This window comes from Canis lupus, chromosome 28, assembly GCF_048164855.1.
Source record: "Canis lupus baileyi chromosome 28, mCanLup2.hap1, whole genome shotgun sequence".
In the NCBI taxonomy this organism is placed as follows: Eukaryota; Metazoa; Chordata; class Mammalia; order Carnivora; family Canidae; genus Canis; species Canis lupus.
In genome coordinates this window covers 38,639,851-38,655,233 of record NC_132865.1, presented here as the reverse complement: position 1 = coordinate 38,655,233, position 15,383 = coordinate 38,639,851, and the positions used below count along the sequence as shown (strand labels likewise).

The 15,383-nt window shown below is 36.2% G+C and overlaps 1 protein-coding gene across 11 annotated transcripts in view; it reads right to left on the bottom strand.

Annotated features, from left to right (window-relative positions):
- PXDNL (peroxidasin like) overlaps positions 1 to 15,383 on the bottom strand; it is a 429,120-nt gene that overhangs the window by 13,613 nt on the left and 400,124 nt on the right. For 6 of the 11 annotated variants that reach the window (XR_012020206.1, XM_072804658.1, XM_072804662.1 and 3 more), the window contains one exon: positions 205 to 319. The exons of 2 other annotated variants lie outside the window; for them this stretch is intronic. Coding sequence is in view for 7 of the 9 variants with exons in the window: in XM_072804658.1 (XP_072660759.1) it covers positions 205 to 319 (115 nt within the window). In the remaining 2 variants the exon portion in view is untranslated. Of the gene's footprint in view, positions 1 to 204; positions 320 to 13,095; positions 14,645 to 15,383 lie in introns of those variants that run through there. 3 more of the 11 variants (XR_012020207.1, XM_072804659.1, XM_072804664.1) reach the window with 2 other exon arrangements.

Below are 15,383 nucleotides of genomic sequence, written 5' to 3'. Positions count from 1 at the left end.
TATTGTGGAGCATGCCCTAGATATGCTTTTCCAGAGTGAAAAGGAATCCGTATTTATTACAAAATTCATTTATTTGTTCATTGTTGTGTAATTTATCCTACACATATATGAGTCAACTATGGTTTCTATAAAGCCCCTCAAATTGTATATCTGAAGTAAATCTATGATAAATATCCCAAAGAAATTAGACATTTCTGTACATACCTACTAATTAGATCACTTAACTCTTTATCTTTCTCATCAGGATAGCTGTATTGAGCAGAGCGTTTCTTTCGAGATTCTTGCGTGAATGTTCTGAACTGTCCTCTACTTCTACAGTCTGTGGGGAAAAAGTATCCACATCAGCATAGTGTGAGATTGGCATCACCTTCCCATCTAAAGCATCTGTTTAACTAGGGAGGGAGATGGACAGCTATTCAGTCAGTTCAGTATTGCTAAGTTATAGGTTTCTGGTTTTGCATGTGGCTCCATCTCTGTTTTTGCCAAAGGCAGATGAGACATCAAGGAAATTTGCAAAATCTGTAGAGACTCCACAGGGAGAGCAAGCTGAATCAGAGCAAAGACACTGATCACAGGGTACATCTTGTTCACTAAAAGACTTGACAATGGGGAAAAGAACAAAAACATGGTAGACAGAATGCTTGAAATTCTGAGCTCCTCAAATTACTTTATCAACACCTGCTACCAACTTGAGACTATTTTTTTAATGACCTCTACCACATAAAAATGTCCATGTAGTTAGTTAACACTGCTGCACACTTAAAATGGTTAGCATAGTAAACTTTCTGTTATGTGTTTTTGCCACAATAAAAACACATGAGAATGTTATGAAAATTTTTATATAAATATGAAACAAGAAATTCTCTTTAAATTTCATCTGAAAACAGTTGCATTAGAAACTAGGTACACTGAGGAGAAGAAAAACAATAATGCAGGAACCTACCTTTCCAGATGGTAAAACTACTATATATCAAACAAACAAAAAAAGAAAAGAAAAGAAAGAAAGAAAAAAGAAAAAAAAATTTTATTTATTTATTTTTAAAAAAATTTTTAAAGACTTTATTTATTTATTCATAGAGACACAGAGAGAGAGAGAGAGGCAGAGACATAGGCAGAGGGAGAAGAAGGCACCATGCAGAGAGCCTGACGCGGGACTCGATCCAGGGTCTTCAGGATCACACCCTGGGCTGCAGGCAGCGCTAAACCACTGCGCCACCAGGGCTGCCCAAGAAAAGAAATTTTAATACCGGTGGAAAAAACAGATTGAAACGGAACATGATAACCATCCCAGAGCATTTTACTCTGAACTTCAGTCTAAAAGATTACTCTGGACAGCATATATTGGAAGGGAACAAGGGATTACCCTATAGCTTTTTCTGTGGGCAATAAGCAAGTTATTTCTTAGGGAAGGGGAAGTAAAAACAACTAATCTGCACTTTAACATAGATAAGTTAAAATCAAGAGGAATATGTCCCATGATAAATTGTTAAGCAAAGCTGAAGATAAAATTTAAGTTGATTTTTTAAATAACAAAAAACTGCAAATGCTATAAAATTAGACACTAAATAAAAGTAAAACTTTATTATACAATATGAACTCACCAATATTAAAACATATAGAAAATAAACTGAAATGACAATATGCCAAAATGGAAACAGTGATGTGTCTAAATCATTGGATATAGTTGTTATTTCTTTTTTTTCTTATTCTACCTCTATCCTTTGTTTTGTCCCAGTTTTCAATAAGAAAGTCATAATTTATATAATTTTTAAAAAGTAAATGTGGGTGGCTCAGTCAGTTAAACATCTCCCTTCAGCTCAGGTCATGATCTCAGAGTCCTGGGATGGAGCCCAGCCTGGGGCTCTCTGGTCAGTGGGGAGTCTGCTTCTCCCTCTCCCTCTGCCCCTCCACCCAGCTTGTGCACTTTCTCTCTCTCAAATGGATAAAAAAGATCTTTAAAAAGAAAATAAAAACAGTAAATATAAGTAAGCAGAAAGAAATGGGTTATTCCAAAGTCTGAGTCACTTCAGTGGAGTGAGCAAGCACTGGGACAGACTATGGACAATCAAGGAGGAACGTGGAAGAATGTGGAAGTAAAGTAAGTAAAGTAAAGTAAAGTAAAAAGTAAAGTACATTACCCAGGGACAGAGATGTACTCAAGAAGGATGGTATAACTCTTGGCAATAACAAACTACCACAACCGGGCAAGCTTTGCCAGTGAACTGGTGGGAAATGCATGCTGCTGAAAATGTTTCATGTATTACTTTTAAACTATAGTATCCACATGTTATAGATACATCTATGTAATATATACTAATGGATCTATACATGCCTACTTTTACACCATCACCTCAACCTAGCACCTTATAAATAACTAATAATCCATAAATATTTGCAGATCTGGGTGAGAAAAAATAAATAGAAATGAAAGCAGAAAGAACACAGCTAAAAAATATAGGATTCAGTCATGTAATAAAATTTAGCTTTTCTATTTCTGAACAGTATATAATTTTTGTGAATAAATATTTATGTGGAACTTAGACTAAGCACTACAGAGAAAGTAAAAATAAGTAAGGCCTGGCTCTTGGTTTTGAAGAATTTGTAAGTGGAAAAACACAGCATTTCCACTTAAGCCAAATATCTCCCCTTCTAATCTCCATTTAAAAGTGAAAAAGTATAGATAGTAAAGGGGCTGCAGGTCATTTACATTATCTTTTGTCTTTCATTTACTTTTTAGGAAGACAGAACTTTAGAGTTTATTTTAAAGCACCAATAGAATATGCAAGGTTATTTACATAAAACCCAAAAGCAGAGTTGCTTTGTAATGTAACAGGTATATAGTGATGCGCATATGTGAACAGAAACATAAAGAAGCACTCTTCCCACCCTTTCCCACCAGAGAATGAGTGCTGAGAGTGGGGTGGGCAACTCACTAGTGTTACAGTGACCATGCAGCTCTTTTAACGTGACAGCTGTTTCATTCCTGACATTTTTTTTTAATTCACCTTGGTATTCATCCCTAGTTATTGCTGAAAAGGCAGAGCATCCTTGACAGCTGAATGTTTGGCTCTTATGCAAACAACATTTGAATTTAAACAGCATGTTAATTTGGTAGGTGCTTTGGTTTTTACCTATGCATATATATCTTATGTAAATATGTATATACACTTGTTCAAACTCTGTTCTTAGGCCTAACATCAATTATTAATTTGAAATTTTATAATAACATGTGGTGGGTATTATTATCCTTACTGGTAACTTGAAATTAAGAGAGGTTACATTACCTTCTTCCAGGTACTACAGCTATTTTTTTCTAAGATTTTATTTATTTATTTGAGAGAGAGAGAGAGCACAGAGAAGGAAGCAGACTCCCTGCTGAGCAAAGTGCCCTATGTGGGGCTCGATCGAAGGACCCTGAGATCATGACCTGAATTGAAGGCAGACACTTAACCAACTGAGCCACACAAGTGCCCCTGTACTACCACTTTTTATGGAAGAGTGAGGATTTGGATCCAGACATTTTTGTCTCTAAAGTCCAACCTCTTAACTGCTACACTACAGCAAGGAATGAGAAAAATGGAAGAGTAAAACTCCTAGATATGTGGTTTATTCAACTTTGGAATAATGTACTATTTGTTAACTGAATGAATGGATGAGTGAAAGAATGGATGGATGAATGGATAAATGAATGAATGAATGAATTAATTAATTAATAGATCTAGAGTGGAAGATAAAAGGAGCTAACGAATTCATATTGGCTCAAAAATACTGTCAATTTTCTGGTCTACATATGACTTGGTGGTGGGGGATGAAATAAACAGAGTAGATACTATTTCAAGACACCATTAGGAGGTGTGATGAAGATAAAGCAATCTGACTCATTTTTAAGAAATATAATGCAATGTGTGTATGCATAAGTACTTGTAACTTCCCATTCAGTGCAACCTTACTTGACCCCCCAACCCATTCATCAGCCTATGAATGAAATCCTAGATGTTTACTGGGTCAAACAAAATCCTTCCCACACATTCTTCTCTCTCCAGCCTCATTTCTCTCTAATATACCATTCATGACTAATCATCCATCTTTATTTGGTCTCTCTCACCTGAGTAACAAACATCACAGGTGTCATGCACTATCTCTAAGAAGCCTTCCTGAACTGCTAAAACCAGGTCAAATGGAAATTCATTACATTCTCTTAGCACTGTGTACATCTGTCTACTCTTCTCCACTGGCTAAGGAGATAGCAGGAGAGGGCTCTGTCCTACCTACCAGTTTATCCTCACCACATAATACAGCACCTATACATGAACCACACTGAATAAATATTTTAATAAATGAATGAATGAAATCAAAGAGGCCAAGTCATTATTTTAAAATATCCAGTTCTTTGTTCTTTTCTGTTTTTAAGAGTTTGATTGCAGGAATCAAACTATCTGAGTTCATACCAGGTTTTCCACATTTGAAATACATTACTTTGGGTAAGCTATTTAAACTTGTCTCCCCCCCCCAAAAAAAAAAAAAATAAATAAAATAAAATAAAAAAAACCTTGTCTCCATTCTCTCATCTGTGCATGAGGATAATAACACAATTTATCTCATGGAGTTGGTGAGAGAATTAAATGAGTTAAAGGAAGTAAAGCACTCCAAAAGAATGTCATCCACAGATTAAGCGCAAACGTGGCTCTTATTTTTGGAATAAACTTTAGAGAATAGGATAACTGACTTATTTAGTTCATAAGAAACTTTTCCATAATGTCAAAGTTATAAATGTTTTTGTTCATAAGCACAGAACTGGCATTCAAAAAATATTGTTGAATGGATTAAAATGTAAGGTAATGTATTTGTAGACAGTTTTTCAAGGTAATTCCAAATGAGCTTAAAAAACAATTTCCCCGAAAATAATTGGTATAAACACGTCAGGACTTTTTTTTTTAATTTACATTTATTTATAGTGAAAAAAATAGCACAGAATAATTTGCAGAACTTACATAAAAGCAACAATATGCTATTTAAAGGTATTGTCAAATTAAACTAGTAGAAACGTGATGTCAATTTATGGCTGTGAGTACTAAAAAATGGAAAGTTTATTTCAATAGGTATGTAGATTGCAATCATGTCCCTAAGAGTCCTCTCCAAACTCAGATCCCACCTGGTCTAACCCAGAGGTGGACACATGGTAAGGAGACATGTCAGTCAAGGAGTCCTAGACATTAATGATTAATTTAACTGAATCAGAAGATTCTGCAGTCAAATGCTCTGCCCCTGAGCTATACCCCCCGAGAATCAGAAGATTCTGAAGTCAACAAGCTGCTTTAGGCATAAGCCTGGATATTCTGATATGTTGGAATAGACTGACATTCCTTGATTCAAGTTGGTGAACTCAAGCTACAGTAGCTCAGATAATCATGCTTGTTTCGGTGAACTGATCAAAATTTTGCAAGTATGGAATATCTGTGTCCCAATGATGTGTTCCACATATTAAAAATATATCAATGATGATAGGCTTAGAAATTGACAAAAATATATGACATTTTGTTTTTAAGTTATCAATACTTGTTTCTTAACACTTTAGCACTTCTTGTGGCAAGAAGAGAAAAAGGAAAAAAGTACAAAAACAATTTAAAGAAACATAAAAATAACAATTTTGGAGAGAGTTTCAGAACAACTTTATTCAATGATATGGTTTTATGTTGTATTTATATAATACAACAATCAAATATAATTCCTAGCACCTGTTTCCTATAGAGGAACCAAGTATATTAACATTCCTTATCCTTACATGGTGTTTTATCTGAATTAGTGAGCAATACTGAACCGTCCCCACAATTGTTTTTGAAGGGAAGGGTAAGAGCAGAAAACTACAGATATTTCTTCATTCTCTTACCAGAATTATGTTTTCTTTTTACTTTACAATTGCATTATCTATTGCAGTGTAACAAGTTACCACAAACACAGTGGCTTAAAACAACACAAATGCATTTTTATGAATTGAATTGTGCTCCCCTGTAAGTCCTAAGCTCTAGTACCTCAGAATATAACTTTATTTGGAAAAAGGGTCATTGCAGATGCAATTAGTTAAGCAGAGTTCACACTGGTTATAGAGTGGGCCTTAATGCAATGTGAACTGGTGTCCTGGTAAACAGGGGAAGTGTGGACAGAGATACACACAGAAGTAGGAAACCACATGAAGATGAAGGTAGACATGGGTAATACAGGAGAAGCCAAGGAAAGCCAATAATGCCAATACTACCTGAAGCTCGGGGACAGGCAGGGAACAGATTCTCTTTTATAGCCTTTTACAGCCTTTGGGGTATGAAATGAAAGTAGACCTTGTCTCCATTAATGCTTAGCCTCCTGAGATATCTACAATCTTCCTGGTCTCCAGAAAGCTAGGACAATAAATCTCTGTTGTTCAAGCAACCAGCCTGGAATATTTTCTCACAGCAGCCCTAGCAAACTAAAATGTTAATTATTCAAAACATGATTTCAAATATTAATTTATTATTAAAATAGCATATGAAGTTAAATTTATATTAAAATATAACATGAATATTAATATTTAATAGAATGTTTCACTTAATTTTCATTACCTCCCTGACAAAATATTTGTTATAATGATTCAAAAATGTCTAAGCAGGGGCACCTGGGTGGCTTAGTTGATTAAGCAGCTACCTTTGGATCAGGTCATGATCTCGGGTCCCAGGAGTGAGCCCCTCATTGGGCTCCCTGCTCAGTGGTGAGTCTGCTTCTCCCTCTGCCCCTGCCCCTGCTCATGTGCAAGTTCTCTCTCTCTCAAATACATAAATAAAATCTTTTTTTTTAAAAGTCTAAGTAACAGTTTTACTTTAAATCTAATCACTTAATTTTAGAATAGTTGAATTGGGAATATTACATGTCAATTTTGCTCATATGAATTTGTTTTTCTTGTGATATAGCATATAATCAACTTTTCAGAATTTTCCATGGATATTTGAAAATAAAGTTAAGTTTAGTATATAGGGTACAAAGTTGGATACATCTATTATAAATTGATCTCATTAATAATATTCAAATATGCTTCCATTAAAGTGTGCTAAATTGGGATACCTGGGTGTCTCAGTGGTTGAGCGTCTGTCTTAAACTCAGGCCATGATCCTGGAGTTCCAGGATCAATTCCCGCATCTGTCTCTCCAAGGAGAGCCTGCTTCTCCCTCTGCCTGTGTCTCTGCCTTCTCTCTGTCTCTCATGAATAAATAAATAAAATCTTAAAAAAAAGTGTGCTAAATAGATTCTAAGTTATTTCATATATGAAAGTTTCTAACTATGACACATATAGAGTGTGAAATGAAAGTAGACCTTGTCTCCATTAATGCTTTTCTTTCTTAAATTCAAATAATGATATAGACTTGAAACTGTTGGATACATCTAAGAATTTTCTACATTTAATAATTCTCTTAATATACTGAAACTTCAACTATGTCTGAGTCTTACCAGCTTTCTTTAATTTTTGCTTATGGCTCATTGGTGTTTCCTTTAGTATGTATATTGTTGATTTTATTCCCCTAGTGATCTGTAGGGCATACATCCTGTTTTTACTACTAAGTAACTTTATATTTAATGGGAGCATATTTGAAAAGAAATTTCACTAATTATCAAGTCAATACTAAACTAAACATTAATAATTCTAAATGTAATGAGAATTTTTAAATTGTATAGTAATACTAAAAGGAACTTGGCTAATGGAAAAATCAATTGTTGGTATTAAAAGAACTTTTCCTAACTTAATGAAACTGTGCTTATTAACAACCTACATTAAAAAAATTTTTTTTAGAGAGAAGGAGCATAAGTTGGGTGGGGGGGGGGTAGGGGTGGGGAAGGGCACAGGGAGATGAGAGAGAGAATCTTAAGCAATCTCCTGGCCCAGCACAGAGCCCGACACGGGGCTCCATCTCACAACCCTGAGATCACGACCTGAGCAGAAATTAAGACTCCATATCTAACTGATTGAACCACCCAGGAACCCCAACAACCTACTTCTGATATGGGAAGATTCAGAATGCAGAATGCTGTATTTGGAAGATAATTCAATATCCTCAGAACTTATGAGATGTCATTTAGTAGCTAATGTTTTTTGCTATGTGTAAAGTCATATTATCAGTAGAGTTTGAGTCATTAACTATATCACCATTTGAACATATCATATATTGTATCATTTCAGAGCTGTTTAGTGCCCCTTATCATGCTTATGAGGTTTGTTCTTACCTTGATTTCAACAGCTATTCATATAAGATATTATGTACTCGCAGAACCAAAGAGAGTGGATGTCCTATGGTGCTCAATTAAAAATAGCAACAACTTTCAAAGACAAACCTTAGAACACTGTTGCAAATTAATTGGTTCATTAAAGCTTTATAGGAGTTGCTGAAATCTTACTTCTTTAGTAATACTTTGAAGGCATTTTATAAGTTAAGCATGAAACAGCCATAACATGAAATATTATGGTAATAAAATCAGTCTCTTATGGAAGAAATTAAACTTTCATTAGTTTACAAAAACATAAGCACAATTTATTTGAACTAAAGTCAAGAGTAAACATAAATATATTTACATTTGTATGTAAAATATACTGTATTTAAAATTACTTGATGCTTTAAAGACAGAACTTAATGTAAACTATGCAGCTGGATATTACAAGACCAGATGGTTCCATAAACCTCAGTAGAAAATATACATCTGTTGGCTCTTTGTAAAATTGTTTTATTTGAAAGAAGTTTTATTTGATCAAGTGGCATGGTGTCTTAATATATCATCTGTATTAGGTGTTATTGTTTATTTCTAAAATGAGTGGAAAGTAAATCATTTTCCATTTGATACTCAAAGAGATGTTTTACACTCTATGTAAAATCAATTTTATCAGTAGATTTTGATTTATTTGATCTATGGCACAAACAAATGTGTCAATTATAGAGTTTGCTGAAATAAGAAGATTGGTAATAAGGACTTTGAATATTGTTAGTTTCATCTGTGATGTTTATGATATTGTGCAAACTCTTGATCTATTGATTAAATGATATTAAAAGCTAATTTAAAATTGATGTTAAATGTCAAAAGTATTGCATTAACAATTTGTTATCATAGGATTCTAAAAGGGAAGGTCATCCAACTAAAGAAGTGTTCCCATATTTACCTCAGGTAAAAAGGAGGAGGAGGAAATTATGGAAAGTATAGAGAAAAGATTACTAGCTATGACATTACAAGGTAAGATAAGAAGAACAAAAATAAAACATGGACTTGGAATTAAGATGTCTGCATTCTCTCCCCAGCTCTGCTAATAGATAGTGATGGCAACTTACTTAGACCTTTTCCTTTTTTGCCTCCTAATCTTAAAATGAAGTGGGTTTTTTTGTTTTGTTTTTTGTTTTTTTTTTCCCAAATTAATGATATCTTAGGTTATCACTCACTCTGAAGACCTAAAACTCAGATAACTAAGGGAAAAGAACCTGGAAATGTAATGTGAAATGCTTTGTGCTTTGTGAATTGTGTTAAGTGACATAATATATTAAATCTCAAAATCTGAGAAATCTTGCCTTACCTTATATGCTGGCAAATTAAGATTCCTAACTTTCTTATTAAATTCATTCATTCTATCATTTACTAATCTCAATCACTGTGATCTTTAAGTACAACCCTTGTGAGGTTTCCATGCTCTTTTCCTTAAAAGCAAAGCAAATCAATCAATACTTTGAATAGTTGCTGCTTAGAAGATAGCTTCCACAGCAAAGGCTCTGTTCTGGACCTCTTTGTTCTTCAGGCTTTTCTTTGTATTTTTTTGTAAGAACTTACTGTTTTCTAGTACATACTTATGGCATTGAATTGCCACTTTTCTGCTGGCTAAAATAAGAATAGCACCAAACCAAGCAACTTATTCATCTGATAATTATCTCCAACAACTGGTCTAATGTTTATATATACTCTGAATCAAGCTTTAAGTTGTTTTGAGGTAATATAGACACGTTGTTGAATGAATAGCATTTCGTCATGTACTCAGAAAAACAGAAACCTCATGAACAGTGGATAAAATAATCTTTGACTAGAATCTTCATGATTTGAATTAGAATATTGTTTCTTAAGCCTTATCAATATTAATCATTTCAGGGTGCTATATTTAACTCATAGCATCCTATTTTTGTACCATATCACTTGTATCAAAGGCATACATCTGCGTCATGCAAGCTTGCATCCAGAACCAGCATACAGCCCCCACTTGGCCTCTTCCATTTTTCCACATCTCTGGTACTACCAGTAGTAGCATCTGTGCAAATTACGAGCTCCTTTAGTGACTTCCAGTGTACTGCTGGGTGGTGTGACAAAGAAATCAAACCAGGAATATCTATAACTGGTCCCTGGAAAAGGACATCCTCATACATGGCATCCATTTGTCTTTAGATACTTTCAAACAAAGTAGTTCACACATATTTAGCTGCAGTTTGCTCATACTGAAAGATCAGAGTCAATACAGCAGACAGTTTGAATCTATGCGTCAAATTCAGAGGGTAGGCAGAGAAATAAACCCATGAGGCAAAAAGTATGAGATGGGCAATGACAAAATGGGACAAACAAGATGCTAGGGAAGTTTTCCTAAGTTTCTGGAGGTTTGCTGTGTGATTTTTGTTTCTATTTAAATATATACATATATATATATATATATAATATTTTAAGCATATTTTAAATATATATATATATATTTTTTATTTTAGAGAGAGAGAGATCTAGAGGGAGAGAGTGAACAAGCAGGGTGAGAGACAGAGGGAGAAGTGAGAGAGAATCTCAAGCTGACTCTCTGCAGAGCATGGAGCCCCATGCAGGACTCAGTCCCAGGACCCTGAGATCATGACCTGAGCCTGCTTGAGATTCTCTCCCTCTCCCCTCCTCCACCCTTGTTCTCATAGTCTCTCTCTCTACAAACAAAAACAAAAACAAAAACAAAAAATCCCATGGGCTTCATGGGCTCAGAGCCCATGGGATTTACATTTTCCCAAACAAGAGGACAGGAGGGAGCATGAATGACATAGTAAACAGTTAAAACATGTTTTGCTTTTTCTTTGTGGTAACTTCTAGGGTTCTATACAAGAATGCTTTTAATCTTCAAAGAAACAAGTGTTTTAACCTGAATTCCAGGTCCTACTTTCAGATCAAAACTAGTTTTCCCACAGCTTGCTTCTGTGTATTTTTAGCCCACACAAGAGAGTACATAAAATGATTAAACAGGAACCTCCATGACCTTCAGCAACCATAACTGCTGGTTAACACTGTCACACAGGAGAGCTCATGTACCCATGTTTTCCCCAAAGAGTTTAGACCTTGTTCAGAATGCAGTCAACAAAAGGCAAGATGAAAGATGTCTGCCTGGCCCAGGGGTAGATGCCTCATCACAGGGTAACAAGAACTGCAGGGATTCCCCAGTGTGGAAGGCAGGTCTTCCCCTGGGCTCCCAGTCCCAGGGTCAGGTGTCCTCCGGGCTCCCAGTCCCAGGGCCAGGACAGGACTGTGCTGATGTCCTGGGAAACAGCTGAGTGCTGAGTGCTCCTTAGGGTCCCTGACACCTGGGGAACCACCCAGACGCAGAAGAAGACTCAGGGCAGCTCAGCTCTGTAAAGACTTGACGTCCAGATTTCTGTGGTTTCCCTGATAGCTTCTGTCTTCAGGGCCTGCTGAGGGTCTCTAAATCTCAGAGAATGACCTGGGTAGATGGGCTGTGTTCCTCCCTCAGCCTGGAAGCGACTGATCACCTTCTGTGAGGTTTTTGCCATGGAGGTAATGGCAACAACCTAACCTGAATCCCCATGATCCAAGAGAAGAAGAGTAACTGTCCATTCCAGACAGCTGACAGCCAAGGAAAGATTAGGAGACGCCATAGTCAGAGCATGCCCCGTGGGATGGAAGAGCAGAGAATTATAACAAAGGAATTTAAGGCATATCAAATACTGCAGAGACAAACTTCCTAAAGCTTAATTAGATGGTGTTGAAACTAAGAAATTAAATGGAGGAATTTAAAAGGAATATGGTTCTTACTGAGACTGAAATTAGTGAATTTGATATTAGTGGTCATGTACAAAAATTAGAACATTTAGCAAAAATATAAGAGGGTGAGAAGGATAACAAAAGAGATTTGGAGGGTAAACTGTGTAGACCTAATACCTAATATTATTTCAAAAGGAAAAAATATATATTATGCAATATTTAAAGAATATATGATAATTAAGGAATATGAGATTCACATTCCCCTTTGCTGAAGAAAATTATAAATCTATGAATTGAAATTGGTCACTAATTTTAAGACTGAGTTGATAAGAAAAGTTACATTTAGTCATATTCTGACCCAGTAATATATATAAGTGGAATGACTTGGGGATATTTATACAGTGGTATGAAGCAAACATAAAAGGTCCAACGCCTTAATGCCCTAACACACCCCATTGCTTCACTGCCAACACAAACACACAGCATCACAGCTCTCTAAGGGAATACAAGTCCCGTGTCCATCTTTTAGGTCTTATGCCTTCTACTTACCAAGAATAATAAAGTATAGTTATCCAAAACTCAATTGCATTAACAATATTACTGTTTTGGAAAGATTAGGACTTAATTTCAATTATTTATGCATTTAGGAGAACAATTTCCTTAGGATTTTTGTTGTAGTTAAATTTAAATTTGGAAACTTTGATAATCATTATTAACCAATAGGCTACTATTTATGGGAAATAGAACTAAAGAAATAGATGTGAAAGAAATTTCTTCTTTAAAAGTAATATATAGGGCAGCCCAGGTGGCTCAGCGGTTTAGCGCCGCCTTCAGGCCAGGGTGTGATCCTGGAGACCCGGGGTCGAGTCCCACATCGGGCTCCCTGCATGGAGCCTGCTTCTCCCTCTGCCTGTGTCTCTGCCTCTCTCTGTCTCTCTCTCTCTCTCTGTGTCTCTCATGAATAAATAAATAAAATATTTTAAAAAAATAAAATAAAAGTAATATATATAGTTTAGTTGACAGCTTGAAATACCTTTTCTTCTAATAAAGATAAGCCACTAAGATTGCTCAGAGTGGCTGTTTAAATGTGAAACTGAGCTCTATGTTTTCTCTAGGACAATGTCAGTTAAAACAATTAAACCATTTAAGCATCATTATTGTATTTGTCTTAACCCGAGAATAAGAGGCTAGTGAAGAATCCTTCAACAGGCATGAGAATATGAGTAAGACAAGTATAAAGATTAGTGAAGATGCTGAATTCTAGATCCTTGAGTACATCCACTAATACATCCATTCAATACATCCATTAATGCTTTAGGAAAGTAACAGCTTCAGGTCTGAGTGGTGGATACAAAGTGGCTGATACAAGCATTTCTGGTTCCAGTTAATTCAGGCCACTATAATGTATGACCTAAGGAAAATTACAGAGCAACAATCTACAAAGTAATCCCTCAGTGAATTGAATAATTCTATCTGCCCCTAAATACCTGCATGCTGCTGTTAATTGGGAGGTGTAAGAAGCCGATGCTGTAAATAAACATCTGCTTTTGAGCAGTTACCAAGTATCTTTATTTAAAATCTCTCATTTTAAAGAATGTCTTTTAGGTTTTTTTTTTCTGAAAAATTAAGCCTGTTGGTCAAAAAGTACAAGGAAATACAAAATCTGCATCTACTTACAATGGTTCTCGTTATAAACATGTCCCGCTTCCTTACATTATGATTTATTTGTATCTTGAGGTGCATTTATATCCTTAGGTGATTTTGTTCCGGAATTGACTTCTGAGCACTGTATAAGGAAGGGATATGCTGCCATGTGGCCAAGCATGGTTTTAAGAGTGATAGTGCCATAAAAGAAGACAATGTATTTTTCTTTCCATCTTCTTGGTAAATGTTTACTATTGGTTAATTAATTTCCAGGTGTTTTGTTTTTTTTTCAAACACTATCAAAGAAAGAGCATTCTTACTATTGCTCAAGACCACAAATCAGGATCTTAATAGTAAGAATGCTTCACATATTCAAGACTCACTCCTTCCCTTGCCTGTTATGTTTTTGCAATGCATTTTCCATAACATATCACCAATAACAAATGTGTTAGCATTTAAGTAAGAAAGAATCTCTCTCTCCTGGGTCTGGAGATGTCTGAATCGGATAGTACATTGGAGTCACAGGACTGAAGGAGAAGGAGAGTGGAAGAGACAGAATGCCCTCGCTGGGTGCCGGCTCCCTGTCTGTGCCATGCACCTGTCCTCAAAGGAGACCGTGCACACAGAGAAAACGGCTGAGGCTTTCAGGTTGGCCGTAGGTTTAAATCCTGGCTTAGGGAACTCAGAATATGTATTTAGCATCCAGGAGCCTCACTTTCCTCAAATGTGAGTCAGGGACAAGGATAGCCACCTTGAAAGACTCATAAAGATTTTGAGGTAGGTAGGCATTATGTATGAATATGAATCCCCTGCCACAGGGCTGGCAGTATGAGCGTCTAGAAAAGGTGGACGTGGGCATAATGGGACCACAACTTTGGCTTCCTGGACTTGAGTCAGAGCTTCCATCCGGAGCACAGCTATTTCCATTGTGGCTCACACCCTTCCATGCCATCTATTTTTTCCTTCTGCTCAATGGGCTCAATGTCCAGTCCGATGACTGCAGAAAAAGCAAGAGGAGTGTTACTACTTGCCACTCATCTTGTTTTGCACATTGCTTACTCTTGTCCCATGTTTCATAGAGCTGGAAATATTTCATTATTCCTGGCTGTAATCACCAAGAATTTGAGGTGAGGAAAAGTATACCTCCTCCTCACAGTACTAAATGACTTTCTTCTCTGTCCCATAAAACCCACGGTACAGAAAAAGGAAACTGCACCTCAGGTGTCATTGTGTTTTTGGCTCAGCATTCTCTCATATTTCTAGTACTTGTTTTTCCCACTCTGGAATGTTTGGGGCTGATAACATCTCCTCTCTTCTCTTCTCCTGTGAATGGCAAGCACCACTTCTTTGACGGGATCTGCCATTTCCTTCTCAGAGAATATCAGAGCTCCCCCAGGGCCATAGTCTCTATCCATGGCAGGTACGAGGCCACTGTTGCCTAGGTGTTGGTAGAGGCAGGAAGAGACACAGGTGTGGTATCACGTGATAGATATGTACTCACATGTGGAAGCTCACATGTTCTGCTCAGAACCATCAAGTCTTAGTTCATTTCTAGGTGTCAGCAGACATACCTCCTTTCCCTAGCCCCAGGTCACCACTTACTCCAAGTTATCTGACACTCTTGAGCCATATTCTTCTTATTTATTAAAGGAGAATAGAGCCACATTTCTTAAGAGGTATTGTGATGACAAAATAGATGCTTATAATGCACCCTAGGTAGTTTAGCTCATAAAGGT